The sequence below is a fragment of the Mustelus asterias genome, chromosome 23 (assembly GCF_964213995.1).
Source record: "Mustelus asterias chromosome 23, sMusAst1.hap1.1, whole genome shotgun sequence".
NCBI classification, from domain to species: domain Eukaryota; kingdom Metazoa; phylum Chordata; class Chondrichthyes; order Carcharhiniformes; family Triakidae; genus Mustelus; species Mustelus asterias.
In genome coordinates, this window is record NC_135823.1 from 21,834,007 (window position 1) to 21,854,500 (window position 20,494).

The 20,494-nt window shown below is 44.2% G+C and overlaps 1 protein-coding gene across 1 annotated transcript in view; it reads right to left on the reverse strand.

The window, feature by feature from the left end:
* Positions 1 to 3,122: 3,122 nt before the first annotated feature.
* narfl (nuclear prelamin A recognition factor-like) overlaps positions 3,123 to 20,494 on the reverse strand; it is a 42,222-nt gene continuing 24,850 nt past the window's right edge. Inside the window, exons 9-11 of the mRNA XM_078240097.1 lie at positions 12,724 to 12,861; positions 6,019 to 6,176; positions 3,123 to 4,808 (exon numbers count right to left, since the gene is read on the reverse strand). Coding sequence (XP_078096223.1) covers positions 4,567 to 4,808; positions 6,019 to 6,176; positions 12,724 to 12,861 — 538 coding nt within the window. The 3' untranslated portion in view covers positions 3,123 to 4,566. The remainder of the gene's footprint in view (positions 4,809 to 6,018; positions 6,177 to 12,723; positions 12,862 to 20,494) is intronic.

The window sequence follows — 20,494 nt, forward strand, 5'->3', positions numbered from 1 at the left end:
ATTTAGGGAGTTTGTTCAGCGATCAAGACCAAAATATCAAATTCCCTTTGCATTCGGGTGAAGAGACAGGAGGTCTACAAATGGTTAAAGTCAGAGGAGCAGAAGGGGGTGCTGGGTTATGAGAGCAGAAGTTGTTGTACAGGATTGCCTGGCTGAGGCTACGGTGGGATTTAAAGACAAATATTTTAAATCCAGCATGAGACACCAATGTAGGTTAATGAGGGATAGGAGCGATGGGCGAGTGGGAAACTGGGAACTAAGCTTTGAATAAGTTAGAGTGATGGGGAGAACTTAAGGAGTGTGATGGAGATCTCGCTCACCAATTGGAGAACCAGTGGGAACCCTGCATTGCTTCTCTCTGGCTGGCCTGAGGTGATTACCAGGTAATTGGGCCTCTTAGAAAACCAACAAGCCCCCATTGAGTCAGAAATCCCAACCCCAAGATCTGCTGACCAAACAGAAGCCAGCAGCTGTCCAGTGGCAACAGTGCCACCGGGAGTGGTGGCCATTACCGGTACAGCACAGTGGTTAGCACTGCTGCTTCACAGCTCCTGGGACCTGGGTTCGATTCCCGGCTTGGGTCACTGTCTGTGTGGAGTTTGCACATTCTCCTCGTGGCTGCGTGGGTTTCCTCCGGGTGCTCCGGTTTCCTCCCACAGTCCAAAGATGTGCCGGTTAGGTTGATTGGCTATGCTAAAAATTGCCCCTAGTGTCCTGAGATGAGTAGGTTAGAGGGATTAGTCGGTAAATATGTAGGAATATGGGGGTAGGGCCTGGGTGGGATTGTGGTCGGTGCAGACTCGATGGGCCGAATGGCCTCTTTCTGTACTGTAGGGTTTCTATGAACACGTGGGCCTGCAAGAGGGATTGGCATCAGGTCCCCAGAAAGGGGAGTGTGGGTGGGATGGGTGTCCAGGGGAAGAGATCGAGAGCAAGAGTGAAGCTCCTCTTCCTCAAGCCTGGTCCCTCAATTGGGCAGACTGCCTAAAAATGAGGGACTGGTAGGCTGGATTTTTAAAGTTTATTTATTAGTGTCACAAGGAGGCTTACATCAACACTGCAATGAAGTTATTATAAAAATCTAGTCACCACGCTCCAGCACCTGTTCTGGTACACGGAGGGAGAATTTAGCAGGGCCAATGCACCTAACCTGCACATCTTTGGGAGGAAAACAGAGCACCCGGAGGAAACCCACGCAGACACGAGAAGAATGTGCAGATTCTGCACAAACAGCAACCCAAGCTGGAAATAGAACCCGGGTCCCTGGCGCTGTGAGGCAGCAGTGCTAACCACTGTACCACCATACCGTCCATATTTGTCACATGACTTACAGAGCTGGGCAGGATTCCCCAGGACCTCAGGCAGAGTAGGTGCATTGAGAGTTTGTGTGTTTAGTAAATAAACTGCCCGTTTGTTGAAAATCCCTTGCACAGTTATCGATTTAATGGACCATGCAGATCTACGTGGTGTCACGGCTGGCAGGACGGCACAGGGACCTCGAAACATTGACCCATTTATCTCTTGGAGGACAATTGGGACAAATTCAAGCAGGAATGGATCATTTTGTGGTGCAGTGTGGTCTGAAAAAAAATGAAACACTACAAGCCTATACTCGGGTGAACCTAACAGTTCCCACAGCAAGTTTAGATTGTTTCAATTCAATTCAGAAGAACATAAAGAGGATCCTACAATTATCCTTCAGAAATTCAAAAAAAATATGCCCCCCACTTAAAAACATAATTTTAGTCTGCAGGCAAACCCAATAGGATTTGCTGGGCTGCCTCCCTGCATGCCAACACCCTCCCTCCCCTAGTTGCATACCAGCAGCATCAGGATGAAGTGATCCTTACATATAAAAAGGCCGGCCACCCTCCAAGCCTCCTGCCCCGACTTTGATTGGGGGGAGGGGAGAAGGAAGGCAGCAGGGCCCCTGCACCACTCCCTCCAGCCATTCAGACTGTCTCACCCACCTTAGAACTCACCTCCAGGGTGGGGAGCATTCAATTCCACGCAGTCATCATAAACCAGGAGGAAGGTGTTTGTGGTGACGTGACCTGTTCTGAATTTTGCTGTTACTAAACCTGTCTGTTTTGACTGTTTAGTTTAAAGCAGGGCCCAGGTTGTTTTACTTGGAATAAGGTGCAAGATGTTCATACTTGTAGACAATGGCAGAAGCATCTGTGGATGTGGATTTTTTCTATTCGCTCAAGGGATCTGGACATTACTGACTGCCAATAATTTATTGGCCATCACCAATTGCCTTTGGTGAGCTGCTTTCATAACCCACTGCAGTCCTTGTGTCAGTGCTGTTAGGGTGTTTGTTCCAGGTTTTTGATACAACAACGAAGGAATGACAATATATTTCTAAGGATGGTATGTGACTTGAAGGGGAACTTGTAGGTGCTGCCATTGTCCTTCCAGGTAGAGATCATGTTTGGAAGGTGCAGACGGAGGAGCCTTGCTGAGTTGCTAGAGTGCATCTTGTAGACACTATGCTGCTGGTGGAAGCGAATCATGTAGGCTGCTTTATCCATTTGATGTTGAGCTTCTAGAGTGTTGGTGGAATTCCACCCATCCAGGTAAATGGACAGTATTCCATCACACTCCTGATTTGAGCCTTGTAGATTGTAGACAGGCTTTGGGGAGTCAGGCGAGTTACTCGCTGCACAATTTCCAGCCTTTGACCTGTCCTTGTAGCCACAGTCACACGCCCCTGCCCCAAGCCCATAATCCCAAACATTTACCCCAGTAATCCTCCTACACATCTTGGGACACTAAGGAATAATTTACCATGGCCAATCCACCTAACCTGCATATCTTTGGACTGTGGGAGGATTCTAGAGCACCCGGAGGAAACCTACACAGACACGGGGAAAACATGCAAACTCCACACAGTCACCGAAGGCCGGAATTGAATCTGGGTCCCTGGTGCTGAGGCGCTAACCATTGTGCTGCCCCCTAATACCACTGAATGTCAAGGGGAGATGGACTGTTAGTCTCCAAAGTCCGAGGGAGGTATTAATGCCAAGTTTCATAAAAGGTTACACTTTAACTGTCCATTTAATTTTGAGATAGAATTTAGACTGTCACTGGTTTAAAATTTTTAGCCATAGAGAACTAAACGAGTTTTACACTTTATTTGAAATGTTGAAAAATAATTACATTTATTATTTACAGAACCAGGTAACGTATATTGCTGACAGGCACACAGAACAGCACCATTCACAGGGTTTGTACATAAATCACATACAACACTTTGTAAAAGAAAGCAGAATCACAATCACACATTTCCCCATTTGAAATGTCCTTTTGTAGCAATATTTTCCTCTCGCCTCTAACAACAACGTTATTAAAAATCATGTCATGAATAAGGCAAGAGTGAAAACAGGAAAGAAATTCCAGGAAAAAGAGTCATCCTCTTCACCCAAGAACGCAGGCTTTGGAATAGACCCCAAACACACATACTGAATCTGGATCAATTACAAAATCGGTAGTGATTAACAAGAAATGTTTTCCAGTATTATTTTATTATTTTAAAGAATTTATTCACAACCTGTTCACTCTGATCAAGGTAAGGCACTGGTTTATTCCCATGATAAGAGTTGAGAAACCCCAAGTAGTGGTAGCTGATACGGAATTTTTCCAGCAAGGCCATGTTCTGACTATGATCCAGTTACGGATCTTTATTTTCTATGGAGTTGCTTGCCTGTAGATACTGCCTTGACTTTCTGCCTGCATGTTTCAGAGGGGAAGGAAAATAGAGACTGCCACTGATCTTCAGGTGTCCAATTCCACTGGGCAGCAGACAATGGAGTATCAGGAAGATGCTCGTGATAAGCAGCTCAGCCAGAGAAAATCAGACACGAGCTGACACAGAAACCGTGGGCAGAAAGTTGGGCATCTCTCACTTGTGAGAGGCCAGGAGCATTAATGCCCCTCCTGACTAACACAAATCAATTTGGAACCTTAGACTGACTAGTGGACTTTAGTGTACGTGAACATTACACCAAGGGTCCCAGTGACATTTACATTGGTCAATTGCCTGTCTCTTGAGGCAAGTGTTTGAAGGCCGCCAACTAATCAGCAGTAGCCAAAGAAGCCACGGAAACAGAGCAGCAAGGGCTGCATCACAATTTATAATGTTATCGGTCTGTTCCCACCTGGCAAAGTGAAGAATCAGCCTCGTGCAGAAAAAGTGTGTTCAATTTACTTCAATGGTAGAATGCATTGGAAATACTTCCTCCTCTTTTTAACTTGTAATTTACTTCAGGTTTAGAAGGGGGAATTAAAGCAGAAGGGGTAGTAGTTATTCCCATCCGATTGTCCTTGTTTTGATCGATTGCTGCTGATAATAGTGAGTCGTATTTCTCACCTTCTGTCCACTTATGAAGTCAGTTCATACTGTTAGTTGAGTATTTATTTGTAAGTTGCAAGTCTGTGCCCTCAAAGCATGAAGACCCCAGCGCAAAAAACAGTTAATCATCTTTCCCAAAAACAGGTTCCACATTGGTTCTTGTTAATGCCCACTGTGTGTTTTCAGTACAGACTTTGAGGTTTTCGGTATCCCTACCATTTAATATTCAAAGCATTATTCATTTTCTCCACAGCGTGGTACTGTGTGTGCAGCATTTTCAAAGTTTTGCTGCTATCAGCACCTCCGAACCACTGTTCATACAGCTTCTTAATGGACTCATCTGCTTCTGGTGCCTGGACCTTCACGCTTGTATAAAGTTCCTCAACGTGTTGCAACAAATCCTTACTGGATTCAGATCCCTCTGTTCGTATTTGGCCACCACCATTAAGACAACCTGTAGGCAGCAACAGATTTGATTCACTAGTCATTGGTTTTCACGACAAATTGATACATTAAAGAAAGCTCTGAATTATATTGGAAGCAGAACTACATCCTTGGGCATTCTGTTTTAACCTTGAAATTGATTTTCAGATAATTACATTCAAGTTTAAATGTCAATTGTTGCAGAGCTGTAACATGTCTAATAGGTCAATTAAAAACCATGTACCTAAAACTGAAAATGACACCACTGATGGGAATCTGCCGCAAGTGTCCATTCAGAGAGAGACATTAACAAAACCAGTAATCTATAACTAAAAATCTTACATGTGAACATTTCCTGTACATTTAAATTCCCATGTTCACATTTGTGTGTTCATTTGAGCTGCAAGTACACTCTTCTCCAGCAGAACTGAAGTACATCGCTTCCAGCTTTCAAAAGGATGCAATTCCAGACAAACATGTTTGCATTATAGGCCTCCATTATGAATGAGAATATTTAAAGAAATTATAACAATAAGGCAACAACGCAGCTTAAAATGGATACCCCATTATGTCTGTGCAACCAGGGCACATTATCCCCATGCTTTAATCTTCCCTCACCTGAAGGCTTGCGCCTCTGCCACATGCAAACTCAGAGGGAATCAACTATTAAAATATTTAAAGCTTCACTTCCTTTCAACCTTTGCCCATATGAATTCCCACGCCCACATTTAGAATAGAAACCAGCCATTGCAAATTGCCCCTGTAATCATACCCCACCAAAGCCTCATTTGAGGTTGCAACTGGCAGTTGAGAATAATTACAGCATAACAATTTTACACAGGCAGTTTCCATTATAATGCGGACCATCAGGAATTAATATCAGAAATATGAAAGGAAGGACAGAATGAATGATTTTAAATGACAATCGATTTACAGCCAACTGCTGCCCACTTTCCAATCCTGCTGAATCCCACTCTGTCTGCAATGCCATCGAAAAGTCAACCAGAGTGTTGGGGAAAAATTCAAAAGAAAAATCTAAACTTTACAGAATATGAAAACGTACAAAAAAATGTCCTCAAAGAATGCAAGGCACCAACTGAATTTGTACTTTGTGTTTCCAAACAGATCCGCAGGCTTGAGTGGCTGTTTATTTTTCTACCACACAAGCTGCAGCAAGCATTTCTCACACTCACCCTAAATTTCCATCTCCCCCCAACAAAAACGTGTCTGTAACGTTTTACCTGAAGGACAAGCCATCACTTCCACGTAATCATAGGTCAACTTTCCACGCTTCAACTTCTGCACCAGGTTCTGAATATTTCTGAATCCGTAGGCTAGTGCAAAGCGCAGCAGAACCCTCCCATCCTGTTCCAACGTTACCTCCTGGAAATCTTTATTCCTACAGAAAGGAAAGATTAGAAAAGTTATTGCCCAATAACCAGTTATACAAAATATTTAATGCTAAGGTGTCGGTTAAAGCTTATTAAAACCTGGGTAAAATGCTCTTTCAGGGAGTCGGTGCAGATTCAATGGGCCAAATGGCCTCCTTCTGCACTGTAGGGATTCTATGGTTCTTCATTGCTATGTGACAATCTTTGCATACAACAAAATGCATGACCTGTTAAAGCACTGTAGCTGAAGAAATTCCTGGGAAGTTGTTGCCTTGGCTCCCAAGCTGGTTAGCAATGAACAAATTCAAGAAAGTTACACATGCTTCAATCAAAGGTAATAAAATGCTGTTCTTATGAAGCAGCTGGAGTAGGTACAGTAAAGTTTAAAATAAAATTAATCAGAAAATGTCTACGGGATATCCAAATTATCCTCAAGAAGCCTTGCTTTCTGTAGGTTATTGGACATGGAGAACTACCAGGCAACACAGCAAGGGACAGAGAAATGTGATCAGCATGATAAAATTAACCTCTGGTACGGTACTGCTGTCTTAATGATCTCTTTCGGATTTGTATGGTTAATTACAGATCCACACAAGGTGTGATACATGAAATTCAAATGCATTGATCAGGTGAATAGAAATTATCTTAAGAGACAATTTAGAATAAAGAGGCAAGCTTTTAGTATTGGATATTTAAAGTCCCTTATGTTAGGTCATTTCCTTTGAGATTCTGTTAGACCAGACTACCAGAAGCAAACTAAAGCAAAACATGTGAATAATAACAGGATTTTTCCTTTCTTGTCAAATAATGGTTGTGGTAATAACTTCTCAATCTATAATCACTGAAAGATAGCCCATTTATTTCTACAAGTTTTTGGCACAGTTAACCTTTACAAAATTATTAAAGTTCACTTGGTTGTTACAGAGGTACTGAATTAGGGGCTACAATTGTTTCCCAAGTTACAGACCTGACCCTGGCTGATTCAGCTCAATATCAGCTCTATGTGTGATGATCACGTGCCTCACAGCCAAGTCCAATCCTGCTCTCATCCAATCATAAGTGCATTAATGATGGAAGTCATTCCCACAGGAGTGGGAACACTGACCAACATTCTCCTTGCTAGCTGAGACACACTGTGGCAATTATAACATGATGTGGAGATGCCGGCGTTGGACTGGGGTAATCACAGTAAGAAGTTTAACAACACCAGGTTAAAGTCCAACAGGTTTATTTGGTAGCAAAAGCCACACAATTTACAGCAGGAATGTACTTATCCTGAGTATTCTGAAATATCCCCTTAAAATGGATACCCCATTATGTCTGTGGAACCAGGGCACATTATCCCCATGCTTTAATCTTCCCTCACCTGAAGGCTTGCCCCTCTGCCACATGCAAACTCAGAGGGAATCAACTATTAAAATATTTAAAGCTTCACTTCCTTTCAACCTTTGCCCATATGAATTCCCACGCCCAATGTACAATATCCCCAAAGTGTGGCTTTTGCTACCAAATAAACCTGTTGGACTTTAACCTGGTGTTGTTAAACTTCTTACTGCAATTATAACAGCCCTACCACATGTCCTAGCTAAGGTAACTCAGTCTAAACTGACAAATGGATCAAGAAATGTCCTTTTGGTATGACTCAATAAATATTCTAAGTGATCATGAGAATCAAATTTTTCTGTTTTAATCAAAAATTAGGGGTAACCCTGTTGATCAAGGATGGCATTGGCTCAGGACAGCATGATATGGAATCAGTTTGGGTGGAGATGAGGAATAGTCAGGAAAAGGAATCACTAGTGGGTCTACAGCCCTCCTAAGTAACCACAATGTAGGGCAAAGTATAGCAGAAATATTGGGTGTTTGTGATAAAAGAACAGCAATAATCATGGATGACTTTAATCTACATATAAATTGTTAGAATCAGATTGGCAGCAGTTGCCTGGATGACGAGTTCACAGAATGCTGTTGGGACAGTCTCTTAAAGCAGCACATTCTGGAACCAACCCAGACCGCAGGTTATATTAGACTTTGCATTACATAATGTGACAGGATTAATTAATGATTCAGGATAAAGACACCCCAAGGTAGTAGCGACCACAATATGACTGAATTTTACACCCAGTTTGAAAGAGTGGGTCTAAGACTACCATTCTAAACTTAAACATGTGGGCATGAAAGTTGAGCTAGGTGAAGTGAACTGGTATATTACACTAGGGGATAGATCAATAGAGAAGCAGTGGTATACATTTAAGGGGATATTTCAGAATACTCAGGATAAGTACATTCCTGCTGTAAATAAAAATTCCATAGGGAGAAGTCACCATTCATGGTTAACTAAACAAAATAAGGAAAGCATCAAACTTAAGGAAAAAACATACAACTGCACAAAGATGAGTGGCACGTACAGATGATGGGTCAGAATATGATAAACAGCAGAGATTGCCTAAAAGGCTAATAAGGGGAAAGAGATTCAAGTGCATGAGGAAGCTAGCTAGCATGGTGGCACAGTGGTTAGCACTGTTGCCTCACAGTGCCAGGAACCCGGGTTTGATTCCCAGCTTGGGTGATTGTGTGGAGTTTCCCCGTTCTCCCCGTATCTGTGTGGATTTTCTCTGGGTGCTCCAGTTTCTTCCTACAGTCTGAAAGACGTGCTGGTTAGGTGCATTGGCCATGCTAAATTCTCCCTCAGTGTACCCAAACAGGCGCCAGAGTGTGGCGACTAGGAGATTTTCACAGTAACTTCACTGCAGTGTTAATGTAAGCCTACTTGTGACACTAATAAATAAACGTCAAAACTTTTAAAAAACTAGCTAGGAATATAGAAACATAGCAAGAGTTTATACAGGTTTAAACAGGAAAAAATAACTAAAATGAGTGTTGGTAGCCTGGGGAGAGGGAATAGGGAGTTAATAGTAGATACTAAGGAAATGGCAGGTGAAATGAACATATTTTGCTTCAATCTTTACTAGAGAGATTACAAGAAACATATTCCAATAATAGCCGTAACTCGGGAGGTAGAAAGGAAAGAGAAACTAGAGAAGTGGTACTGAGCACACTGATGGAGCTGCGGCTGACAAGTCTCCAGGTCCTGGTGAACTTCATCCCAGCCTCTTAAAAGAGGTGGCTAATGGGATAGTGATGCGTTGGTGTTAATTTTCCAAAACTCATTAGATTCAGGAACATAAGAAATAAGGAAAGGTACTAGCAGACTGGAAAGTAGCATATTTAACCCCGCTATTCAAGATGGGTGGGAGGCAGAAAACAAAAAGAGAACAAAGAACAATACAGCACAGGAACAGGCCCTTCGGCCCTCCAAGCTCGCGCCGCTCCCTGGTCCAAACTAGACCATTCTTTTGTATCCCTCTGTTCCCATTCCGTTCATGTGGCTATCTAGATAAGTCTTAAACGTTCCCAGTGTGTCCGCCTCCACCACCTTGCCCGGCAGCGCATTCCAGGTCCCCACCACCCCATCTGCGTAAAATACGTCCTTCTGATATCCGTGTTAAACCTCCCCCGCCTCACCTTGAACCTATGACCCCTCGTGAACGTCACCACCGACCTGGGAAAAAGCTTCCCAGCGTTCACCCTACCTATGCCTTTCATAATTTTGTACACCTCTATTAGGTCACCCCTCATCCTCCGTCTTTCCAGTGAGAACAACCCCAGTTTACCCAATCTCTCCTCATAACTAAGCCCTTCCATACCAGGCAACATCCTGGTAAACCTCCTCTGTACTCTCTCTAAAGCCTCCACGTCCTTCCGGTAGTGTGGCAACCAGAACTGGGCGCAGTATTCCAAATGCGGCCGAACCAACGTTCTATAAAACCGCAACATCAGACCCCAACTTTTATACTCTATGCCCCATCCTATAAAGGCAAGCATGCCATATGCCTTATTTACTACCTTCTCCACCTGTGACGTCACCTTCAAGGATCTGTGGACTTGCACACCCAGGTCCCTCTGCGTATCTACACCCTTTATGGTTCTGCCATTTATCGTATAGCTCCCCCGTAAATGCATCACTTCGCATTTATCTGGATTGAACTCCATCTGCCATTTCTTTGCCCAAATTTCCAGCCTATCTATATCCTTCTGTAGCCTCTGACAATGTTCCTTATTATCTGCAAGTCCAGCCATTTTCGTGTCGTCCGCAAACTTACATCTGATCACCCCAGTTACACCTTCTTCCAGATCGTTTATATAAATCACAAACAGCAGAGGTCCCAATACAGAGCCCTGCGGAACACCACTAGTCACAGGCATCCAGCTGGAAAATGATCCTTCCTCTACCACCCTCCGTCTTCTGTGACCAAGCCAGTTCTCCACCCATCTAGCCACCTCCCCCTTTATCCCATGAGATTCAACCTTTTGCACCAACCTACCATGAGGGACTTTATCAAACGCCTTACTAAAGTCCATATAGACGACATCCACAGCCCTTCCCTCGTCAACCATTCTAGTCGCTTCTTCAAAAGACTCCACCAGGTTAGTGAGGCATGACCTCCCTCTCACAAAATCATGCTGACTATCGTTAATGAGTTTATTCCTTTCTAAATGCGCATACATCCTATCTCTAAGAATCCTCTCCAACAACTTCCCGACCACGGACGTCAAGGTCACCGGCCTATAACTCCCAGGTTATCCTTCCTACCATTCTTAAATAACGGGACCACATTAGATATCCTCCAATCCTCTGGGACCTCACCTGTGTCCAGTGACGAGACAAAGATTTGCGTCAGAGGCGCAGCGATTTCATCTCTCGTCTCCCTGAGCAGCCTTGGATAGATTCCATCAGGCCCTGGGGATTTGTCAGTCTTTATATTCCCTAAAAAACCTAACACTTCCTCCCTTGTAATGGAGATTTTCTCTAACGGGTCAACACTCCCCTCCGAGACACTCCCAGTCACACATCCCTCTCCTTTGTGAATACCGACGCAAAGTATTCATTTAGGATCTCCCCTACTTCTCTGGGCTCCAAGCATAATTCCCCACTTTTGTCCCTGAGAGGTCTGATTTTTTCCCTGACAACCCTTTTGTTCCTAACGTATGAATAAAATGCCTTGGGATTCTCCTTAATGTCTGCCAAGGACATTTCGTGACCCCTTTTTGCCCTTCTAATTCCTCGTTTGAGTTCTTTCCTACTTTCTTTGTATTCCTCCAGAGCTCCCTCCATTTTTAGCTGCCTGGACCTAACGTACGCCTCTCTTTTCTTTTTGACCAATCCCTCAATTTCTCTGGTTATCCACGGTTCTCGAATCCTACCCTTCCTATCCTTCTTTTTTACAGGCACATGCTTGTCCTGTAGCCCTAACAACTGTTCCTTAAAGGACTCCTACATGCCAGATATGGATTTACCCTCAAACAGCCTCTCCCAATCAACAGCTGCCAATTTCTGCCTAATCCCACTAAAATTAGCCTTGCCCCAATCCAACACCTTACCCTTGGGACACCACTCATCCTTTTCCATCACTATCCTAAAGCTAACAGAATTGTGGTCACTATTTGCCACATGTTCCCCTACCGAAACTTTGAAGACCTGACTGGGCTCATTCCCTAGTACCAGGTCCAGTATAGCCCCCTCTCTAGTCGGGCTATCTACATTTTGTTCCAAAGAACCTTCCTGTACGCACTTTACAAATGCCTCCCCATTCAGACTCCCAGCCCTACGCGATTTCCAGTCTATACCAGGGAAATTGAAGTCTCCCACTACAACAACCCTATTTTTCCTGCACCTATCCATTATCTCCTGACATATCCGTTCTTCCACTTCCCTTGGGCTGTTGAGGGGCCTGTAGTATACCCCCAACATAGTGACTGCGCCCTTCCTGTTTCTGAGCTCCACCCACAGTGACTCGTTACATGACCCCTCTGAATTGTCCTCCCTCTGCACCGCTGTAATATGCTCTCTAACTAATACTGCTACTCCCCCAACTCTTTTGGCCCCTCCTCTGTCTCGCCTAAAACACTTGTACCCCAGAATATTCAGTTGCCAGTCCTGTCCCTCTTTCAACCAAGTCTCTGTCACCGCAACCACATCCAAATTCCTCGTAAGCATTAAGGCCCTAAGTTCGTCTGTCTTACCTGCTACGCTCCTTGCATTGAAGTAGACGCACTCCAGACCTCCAGGCCCAGTGAGGTCATCCTCCCCCAGAGTACTCTTCTTCTTTGCCAGCCTTGTCCTGGCCCCAAGCTCGTCCCCAGCCTCTACACTTGTAGACATAATTTTTTGATCCCCACCCCCCTGCCATATTAGTTTAAACCCACCCGAAACAGCAAATTATAAACCAGTTAGCTTGACATCTGTCATGGGGAAGGTGTTAGAATTGATCATTAAATAAGTTATAGCTGGGCACTTCAAGTTCAAGATAATTGGGAAGAATCAGCACAGTTTTATGAAAGTGAAATCTTGTTTAATTAATTTACTGCTGCTCTTTAAAGGATCTTATTGAATGGGGGAGCAGGCACGAGGGGCCAAATGGCCTACTTCTGCTCCTATTTCACATACTCGTATACAAGAGAAGTAAGTATCAGTGAAGAGGTGAAACTACCTACCTGAGTGTTTTATATATAATTTCATGTACGTCAATTCCAAAGAGTTCTTTAGCAGCATGCTTGAAAACATGTTCCAGATATCCACCTGAACCTCCACCAGAATGTCCAATCGCTTCGGCCTCAGTCCCACTACTGAACCTAAAAGTCAAATTGATTTGATGTGAATGCCAAAAGTGCAGAATTATTAATGGCTCAAAAATGTAAAACACTTATTCCACATTGTGGCATATCAGGCACGGTGATCCGAGTATCAAACAGCATTGTCAGCAAAGCTATTTTTAAACAAAAAAAATCCATCCCTGGAATTTATTAAAAAGACTTCTGAAATTATAATTCTTCTCAGTGATGTATTTTTGTACTCATCAGTGTAATTAATAATTAGTTTCTCCTTTTTAAAATGGGTTGGGAGAGTGAGAGTTGTCTTGTTCCTGCTGAAACTATAACTAGTGGCAGTGAACTGCAGGTTAGACTAAGTTCCCCTCCACCTTGGGTCATCCCCTCCCGGAGTGCTGTACATGTTACTCAGCTAACATGAATGTTCCACAAAGTCAACAAAAAGGTGACTGACATTAGTGCAGTACAACATAATCGTAAGCTAAATGCAAAATACTGCGGATGCTGGAATCTGAAACAGAAACAGAAAGTGCTGGAGAAACTCAGCAGGCCTGATAGCATCTGTCAAGAGAGAATAGAGCCAATGTTTCGAGTCAGCTCTGACGAAGGGTCATCCAGACTCGAAACATTGGCTCTACTCTCTCTCAACAGATGCCGTTGGACCTGAGTTTCTGCAGCATTTTCTGTTGTTACAAAATCTTTTAAGGTTGGTGTTAGTATCTAATCTGTCATGTTATAATGTGTGGTCACACACACAAGCAGCACGTAAACCTGACTTAGGTGGAGGGGGCAAGTTTTGTGTACAACATGGCTGCCAACTGTAGTAAAATATTTCACTCCGCAGCACGGAAATCCCTCACTTGATGTGTACAAAAGTTCAACTCCACAAAGTAGCAGCCATCCACATAAACAGAACTCTAGCTGAACTCAAGTGACCGTTATTATTTAATCAGTGCAAGGATACTAAAATTACTCAAATGTAACCAAACAGCACATAAATACCTCTGAAACATTTATTGTGTAAACACAGTTTTAAGTGGATCAGTACTCTAATGAAGCTTGTCTAGAATTGGAAGGAAGAGCTATATGAACCCTTAGGACATTCATAAGGTGGCCTGGTTCTGCTGTTTTGTTTCATATATTGTAGTTCCTTAAATTGTTGAGAAGACAAATTATAAAGTCAAATTATAGACAGATATAAACTATAGCAGTTAGATGCATATGGTTAAAAATCTTTAGCATCGCACATATTCTGTTAGCACCTGACTGCAGTTTACTATTGACGACTTAAAACGTTATTAAATACCTTGTATCGGAAGTATGTTATTACAGAAGTGCAGTTCTTCATTTTAACATCAGCCCTCAAATCCTGTGACCATTTTAAGTTCCAATGGATCAAATTGGGTGGATAATTCACAGGTAACAAGACATTTTAAGTCACTTCACTGTCAGAGCCTGCTCTCTTTTATTTGAATGTGGTGCATTCATTTTGGGTGGTAGACTCATAGAGCAATACAGCATGGAAACAGGCTCTTCGGCTCAACCGGCCCACACCAACCATGGTGCCCTCTAAATGAGTCCCGCATTTGGCCCATATCCCTTTCCCATCCATGTACTTATCCAAATGCTTTTTAAATGCTGCTATTTTGCCTTTCTCAATTGCTTTCGCTGGCAGCTCATTATATACACACCACCCTCTGCCCCTCAGAGCAGGTCGGAGACTAGGAATACTAGAACATAGAAAAGCTACAGCACAAACAGGTCCTTCGGCCCACAAGTTGCGCTGAACATGTCCCTACCTACTAGGCTTACCTATAACCCTCTATCTTACTAACTTCCATGAACTTATCCAAAAGTCTCTTAAAAGACCCTATCGAATCCGCCTCCGCCACCACTACCGGCAGCCGATTCCACGCACCCACCACCCTCTGAGTGAAAAACTTACTCCTAACATCTCCTTTGTACCTACTCCCCAGCACCCTAAACCTGTGACCTCTTGTGGCAACCATTTCAGCCCTGGGCAAAAGTCTCTGAGAATCCACTCTGTCAATACCTCTCAACATCTTATACACCTCGATCAGGTCACCTCTCATCCTTAGCTTCTCCAAGGAGAGAAGACCTAGCTCTCTCAACCTATCCTCATAAGGCATGCCACCTAATCCAGACAACATCCTTGTAAATCTCCTCTGCACCCTTTCTATGGCTTCCACATCCTTTGTGTAATGAGGCGACCAGAACTGGGCGCAGTACTCCAGTTGGGGTCGGACCAGGGTCCTATACAGCTGCAGCATTATCTCCCGATTTCTAAACTCAATTCCTCTATTGATGAAGGCCAGTATTCCAAACGCCTTCTTAACCACAGCCTCTACCTGCGACGCTGCTTTGAGCGTCCTATGAACCCGGACCCCAAGATCCTTCTGATCTTCCACACTGCCGAGCGTATTACCCTTATTATATTCTTTCATCCTATTTGACCTGCCAAAATTAACCACCACACACTTATCTGGGTTGAAATCCATCTGCCACTTCTCCGCCCAGTCTTGCATCTTATCTATGTCTCGTTGCAACTGCTAACATCCATCTACACTATCCACAACACTACGAACCTTTGTGTCATCAGCAAACTTGCCAACCCATCCTTCCACTTCCTCATCCAGGTCATTTATAAAAATCACAAAGAGCAAGGGTCCCAGAACAGATCCCTGGAGCACTCCACTGGTGACCGGCCTCCATGCTGAAAAAGACCCATCTACAACCACTCTTTGCCTTCTGTGGGCAAGCCAGTTCTGAATCCACAAAGCAATGTCCCCTTGTATCCCATGCCCCTTCACTTTCTCAATAAGCCTTGCATGGGGCACCTTATCAAATGCCTTGCTAAAATCCATATAAACTACATCTATCGCTCTTCCCTCGTCTAGGTGTCTAGTTACATCTTCAAAAAATTCAATTAGGCTCGTAAGGCATGATCTGCCTTGGACAAAGCCATGCTGGCTATTTCTGATCATACTATTCCTCTCCAGATGTTCATAAATCCTGCCTCTCAGGATCTTCTCCATCAACTTACCAACCACTGAGGTTAGACTCACTGGTCTATAATTTCCCGGGCTATCTCTTCTCCCTTTCTTGAATAACGGAACCATATCCGCAATCCTCCGGAACCTCTCCCGTCTCCATTGATGATGCAAAGATCATCGCCAGAGGCTCAGCAATCTCTTCCCTCGCCTCCCACAGTAACCTGGGGTACATCCCATCCGGTCCCGGCGATTTATCTAACTTGATGCTTTTCAAAAGCTCCAACACATCCTCTTTCCTAATGTCCACATGCTCAATCTTCTCAGTCCACTGCAAGTCTGCACTGCAACTACCAAGATCCTTTTCCACTGTGAATACTGAAGTAAAGTATTCGAGTACCTCTGCTATTTCTACTGGTTCGAAACGGACTTTCCCACTGTCACATTTGATAGGTCCGACTCCTTCACATCTTATCTTCTTGCTCTTAACATACTTGTAGAATGCCTTGGGGTTTTCCTTTATCCTGTCTGCCAAGGCCTTCTCATGACCCCTTCTTGCTCTTCTAATTTCCCTCTTAAGTTCCTTCCTACTAGTCGTATACTCTTCTAGATTTCTAACATTACCTAGCTCCCTGAACCTTTTGTAGGCTTTTCTTTTCTTCTTGACTAAATTCGTTACAGCTTTCGTGCACCATGGTTCCTGTAACCTACCATAACTCCCCTGTCTCATTGGAACGTTGCTGTGCAGAGCTCCAGACAAATTTTCCTTGAAAATTTGCCACATTTCTTCTGTACATTTCCCTGAGAAAACCTCCTTCCAATTTATGCCTCTAATTTCCTGCCTAATAGCCTCATAATTGCCCTTACTCCAAATAAACACTTTCCTAGCTTGACTGATCCTATCTCTCTCCAATGCTAATGTAAAGGAGATAGAGTTATGATCACTATCCCCAAAATGCTCTCCCACTGAGCGATCTGACACCTGCCCAGGTTCATTCCCTAATACCAAATCAAGTACAGCCTCTCCTCTTGTAGGCTTATCCACATACTGTGTCAGGAAGCTCTCCTGAACACACCTAACCATCTCCTCCCCATCTACCCTTACCCTAGGGATATTCTAATCGATATTTGGGAAATTAAAATCTCCCATCACGACCACTCTGTTATTATCACATCTCTCCAGAATCTGCTTCCCAATCTGCTCCTCCACATCCCTGCTACTATTGGGTGGCCTATAGAAAACACCCAGTAAAGTTATTGACCCCTTCCTGTTGCGAACCTCCACCCACAGAGATTCCGTAGACAATCCCTCTGGGGCATCCATCTTTTCTACAGCCGTGACACTATCCCTGATCAACAGTGTCACTCCCCCAACTCTTTTGACTCCTTCCCTGTCCCTCCTGAAACATCTGAAACCCGGCATTTAAAGTATCCAGTCCTGTCCCCGAGATAACCAAGTCTCTGTAATGGCCACCACATCACACTTCCAAGTAGTGATCCACACTCTAAGCTCATCCATTTTGTTCACCACACTCCTTGCGTTGAAATAAACACATCTCAACCCTTCGGTCTGAGCGCTTCCCTTCTCCGTCACCTGCGTATCCTCCCTCTCACACTGTCTACAAGCCCCTTTTATTTTTACTCTAACCTCTTCTCTCCCAGTCACCTCATTTTGATTCCCACCCCCCAACCATTCTAGTTTAAACACTCCCCAGTAGCCTTAGCAAACCTTCCCGCCAGGATATTGGTCCCCCTGGGATTTAAGTGAAACCCGTCCTTTTTGTACAGGTCGCACCTGCCCCTAAAGAGATCCAAATGATCCAGGAACCTGAATCCCTGCCCCCTGCTCCAATCCCTCAGCCATGCATTTATCCTCCACCTTATTCCGTCCCTCCCTCACTGTCTCGTGGCACAGGCAGCAATCCTGAGATTACTACCTTTGCGTTCCTTCTTCTTAACTCCCGACCTAACTTCCTATATTCTCCTTTCATAACCCCTTCCCCTTTCCTGCCTATGTCAGTGGTACCAGTATGCACCACAACCTCTGCCTCCTCTCCCTCTCACTTCAGGATTTCTTGGATACGGTCAGAAACATCCCTGATCCCGGCACCAGGGAGGCAAACCACCATCCGCGTTTCTCGACTTCCTCCACAAAAACACCTGTCTGACCCCCTCACTGTAGAGTCCCCTATCACCACTGTCTTCCTCCTCCTTTCCTTACCCTTCTGTGCTACAAGGCCGGACTCCGCGCCGGAGGCACGACCACTGCTGCTTCCACCAGGTGGGCTGTCCACCCCAACAGTACTCAAACAAGAGTACTTATTTTTAAGGGGCACAACCACTGGGGTACTCTCTACCACCTGACTTTTCCCTTTCCTGACTGTGACCCACTTGCCTGCTTCTTGTGGCCCCGGTGTAACCACCTGCCTATAACTCCTATCTATCACCTCCTCGTTTTCCCTGATCAGACGAATGTCCTCAAGCTGCAGCTCCAGTTCCCTAACTCAGTCCCTTAGGAGCCGCAGCTCGACGCACCCAGCGCAGATATGCACTTCTGGGAGGCTAGGAGACTCCACGACCTCCCACATCCGGCACTGAGAACAGCAAACTGGCTTCACATTCATAATGCCCCCTTTCCTCAGATTCCACAGGGAAAGAACTAAGATTTAAAAGTTGAAAAACAAAAAAAAGCTCCCTCACCCGTTTCCTCCTAAGCCCGTTGAGTCAAAGTCTTTCAGCTCTCACTCTGCTACCTGCTCACTCCGCTGCCCACTGAATACTGCGGCGAGTAACTCACCTCCTGACTCCCCAAAGCCTATCCACCATCTACAAGGCCCAAGTCAGGAGTGTGATGGAATACTCCCCACTTGCCTGGATGGGTGCAGCTCCAACAACACTCAAGAAGCTTGACACCATCCAGGATAAAGCAGCCCACTTCATTGGCACCACATCTACAAACATTCAATCCCTCCACCACCGATGCTCAGTAGCACCAGTGTGTACTATCTACAAGATGCACTGCAGCAATTCACCAAAGATCTTTAGACAGCACCTTCCAAACCCACAACCACTTCCATCTAGAAAGACAAGGGCAGCAGATAAATGGGAACATCACCAACTGCAAGTTCCCCTCCAAGCCATTCATCTCCAAGCCATTTACCATCCTGACTTGGAAATATATCGCCGTTCCTTCACAATCGCTGGGTCAAAATCCTGGAATTCCCTCCCTCATGACAGTGGGACAACCCACAGAACATGGACTGCAGCGATTCAAGAAGGCAGCTCGCCATCACCTTCTCAAGGGCAACTAGGGATGAACAATAAATGCTGGCCAGCCAGCGACGCCCATGTCCCACGAATGAATAAAAAAAAGTCTTTACTATAACAGTGTGACCAAAACTGTCCATAATACTCCAAATGCGGCCTCACCAATGACTTATACAACTGTAACATAATGTCCCAACTCCTATACTCAATGCCCTGACTGATTAAGTAGATTTTAACGGTCATGTCATAAACATTGAAAAGGGCTGAAATTTAATGCAAAGTTAATTTCTGCAAGAGTCTGAACTCCACACAAGGAGCTCAAGTGTTGCGAATCATCTTGAATACCAATTGCAAACTCACAGAGGCACTGCACAGAGTGAAAACAAAATAATCTGCAGAGTTTTAAAAAATGATAACAGCTGGAGGACAGACTATGTCCAGTCTTATTTTTAGCGGTAGCTGCCTTGTTTACAGGAAGTCTGTAATGCTAATAGCCAAGTGTGATTCCCATCACGTAGCTGCGCGGAAATTATTCTCATCAATAAAAGCAGCAGACAGGTCTACTGTGATAAACACAGGCTTTAGCATTTAGGCTCTGCTATCCCAGCCAAGTTCACTGACTTTTGCTTACCTTCCTACAGACTAATTAAGATATCAGCAGTAATAGGCTGAGTGGAATCATTGCCTTTGACTCGTAGGCTGCACCAAAAACAACCCTTAAAATATACAAAATTGCTCAGCCTTGGATTAATTGAGTAATTTCAACTGATTTAAATCAACTGTATTGACTTTCTCTCCAACAACAAGGAGATTTCAAACTGTAAGTAACTATGAACAAAATAGACAAACAAAACTGAACATTCTTTCAAACTTCCCATTTAAGATTGACCAACTACCCTTACATTCCTTTTACATGGATATGCTGCAGCATGGAGGGGCAAAATGGGCCAGATGTGCATGATTTAGCAAAGTGATCTCCCCATCCCAGCAACCACAAAGGTCTGGTGAAGGCTTTTCCACGCTCACTCACAGGCTAATATGGGGAACAACTTGCATTTATATAGAGTCATTGAGATATACCGCACAGAAACAAGCCCTTCGGCCCAACTCGGCCATGCCAACCAGGTTTCCTCAACTGAACTAGTCCCATATAGTAAAACAGCCAAAGGAACATATTCAGGCCAATACTGACAAGTTGAAGATGATAAAACTGACTACTTTTCAAGCTTCTAAAGGAGATGTAAAAGCTGAGAATTTTAGAGGGAATTCCAGTGCTTGGGCCTTAGCAGCTGAGAGCAAGGCCATCAAAAGTGGAGTGATTAAAATTGGAGATGTGCAAGGGTCCTCAACTGAAGGAATGCAGATATCTCAGAATGTTC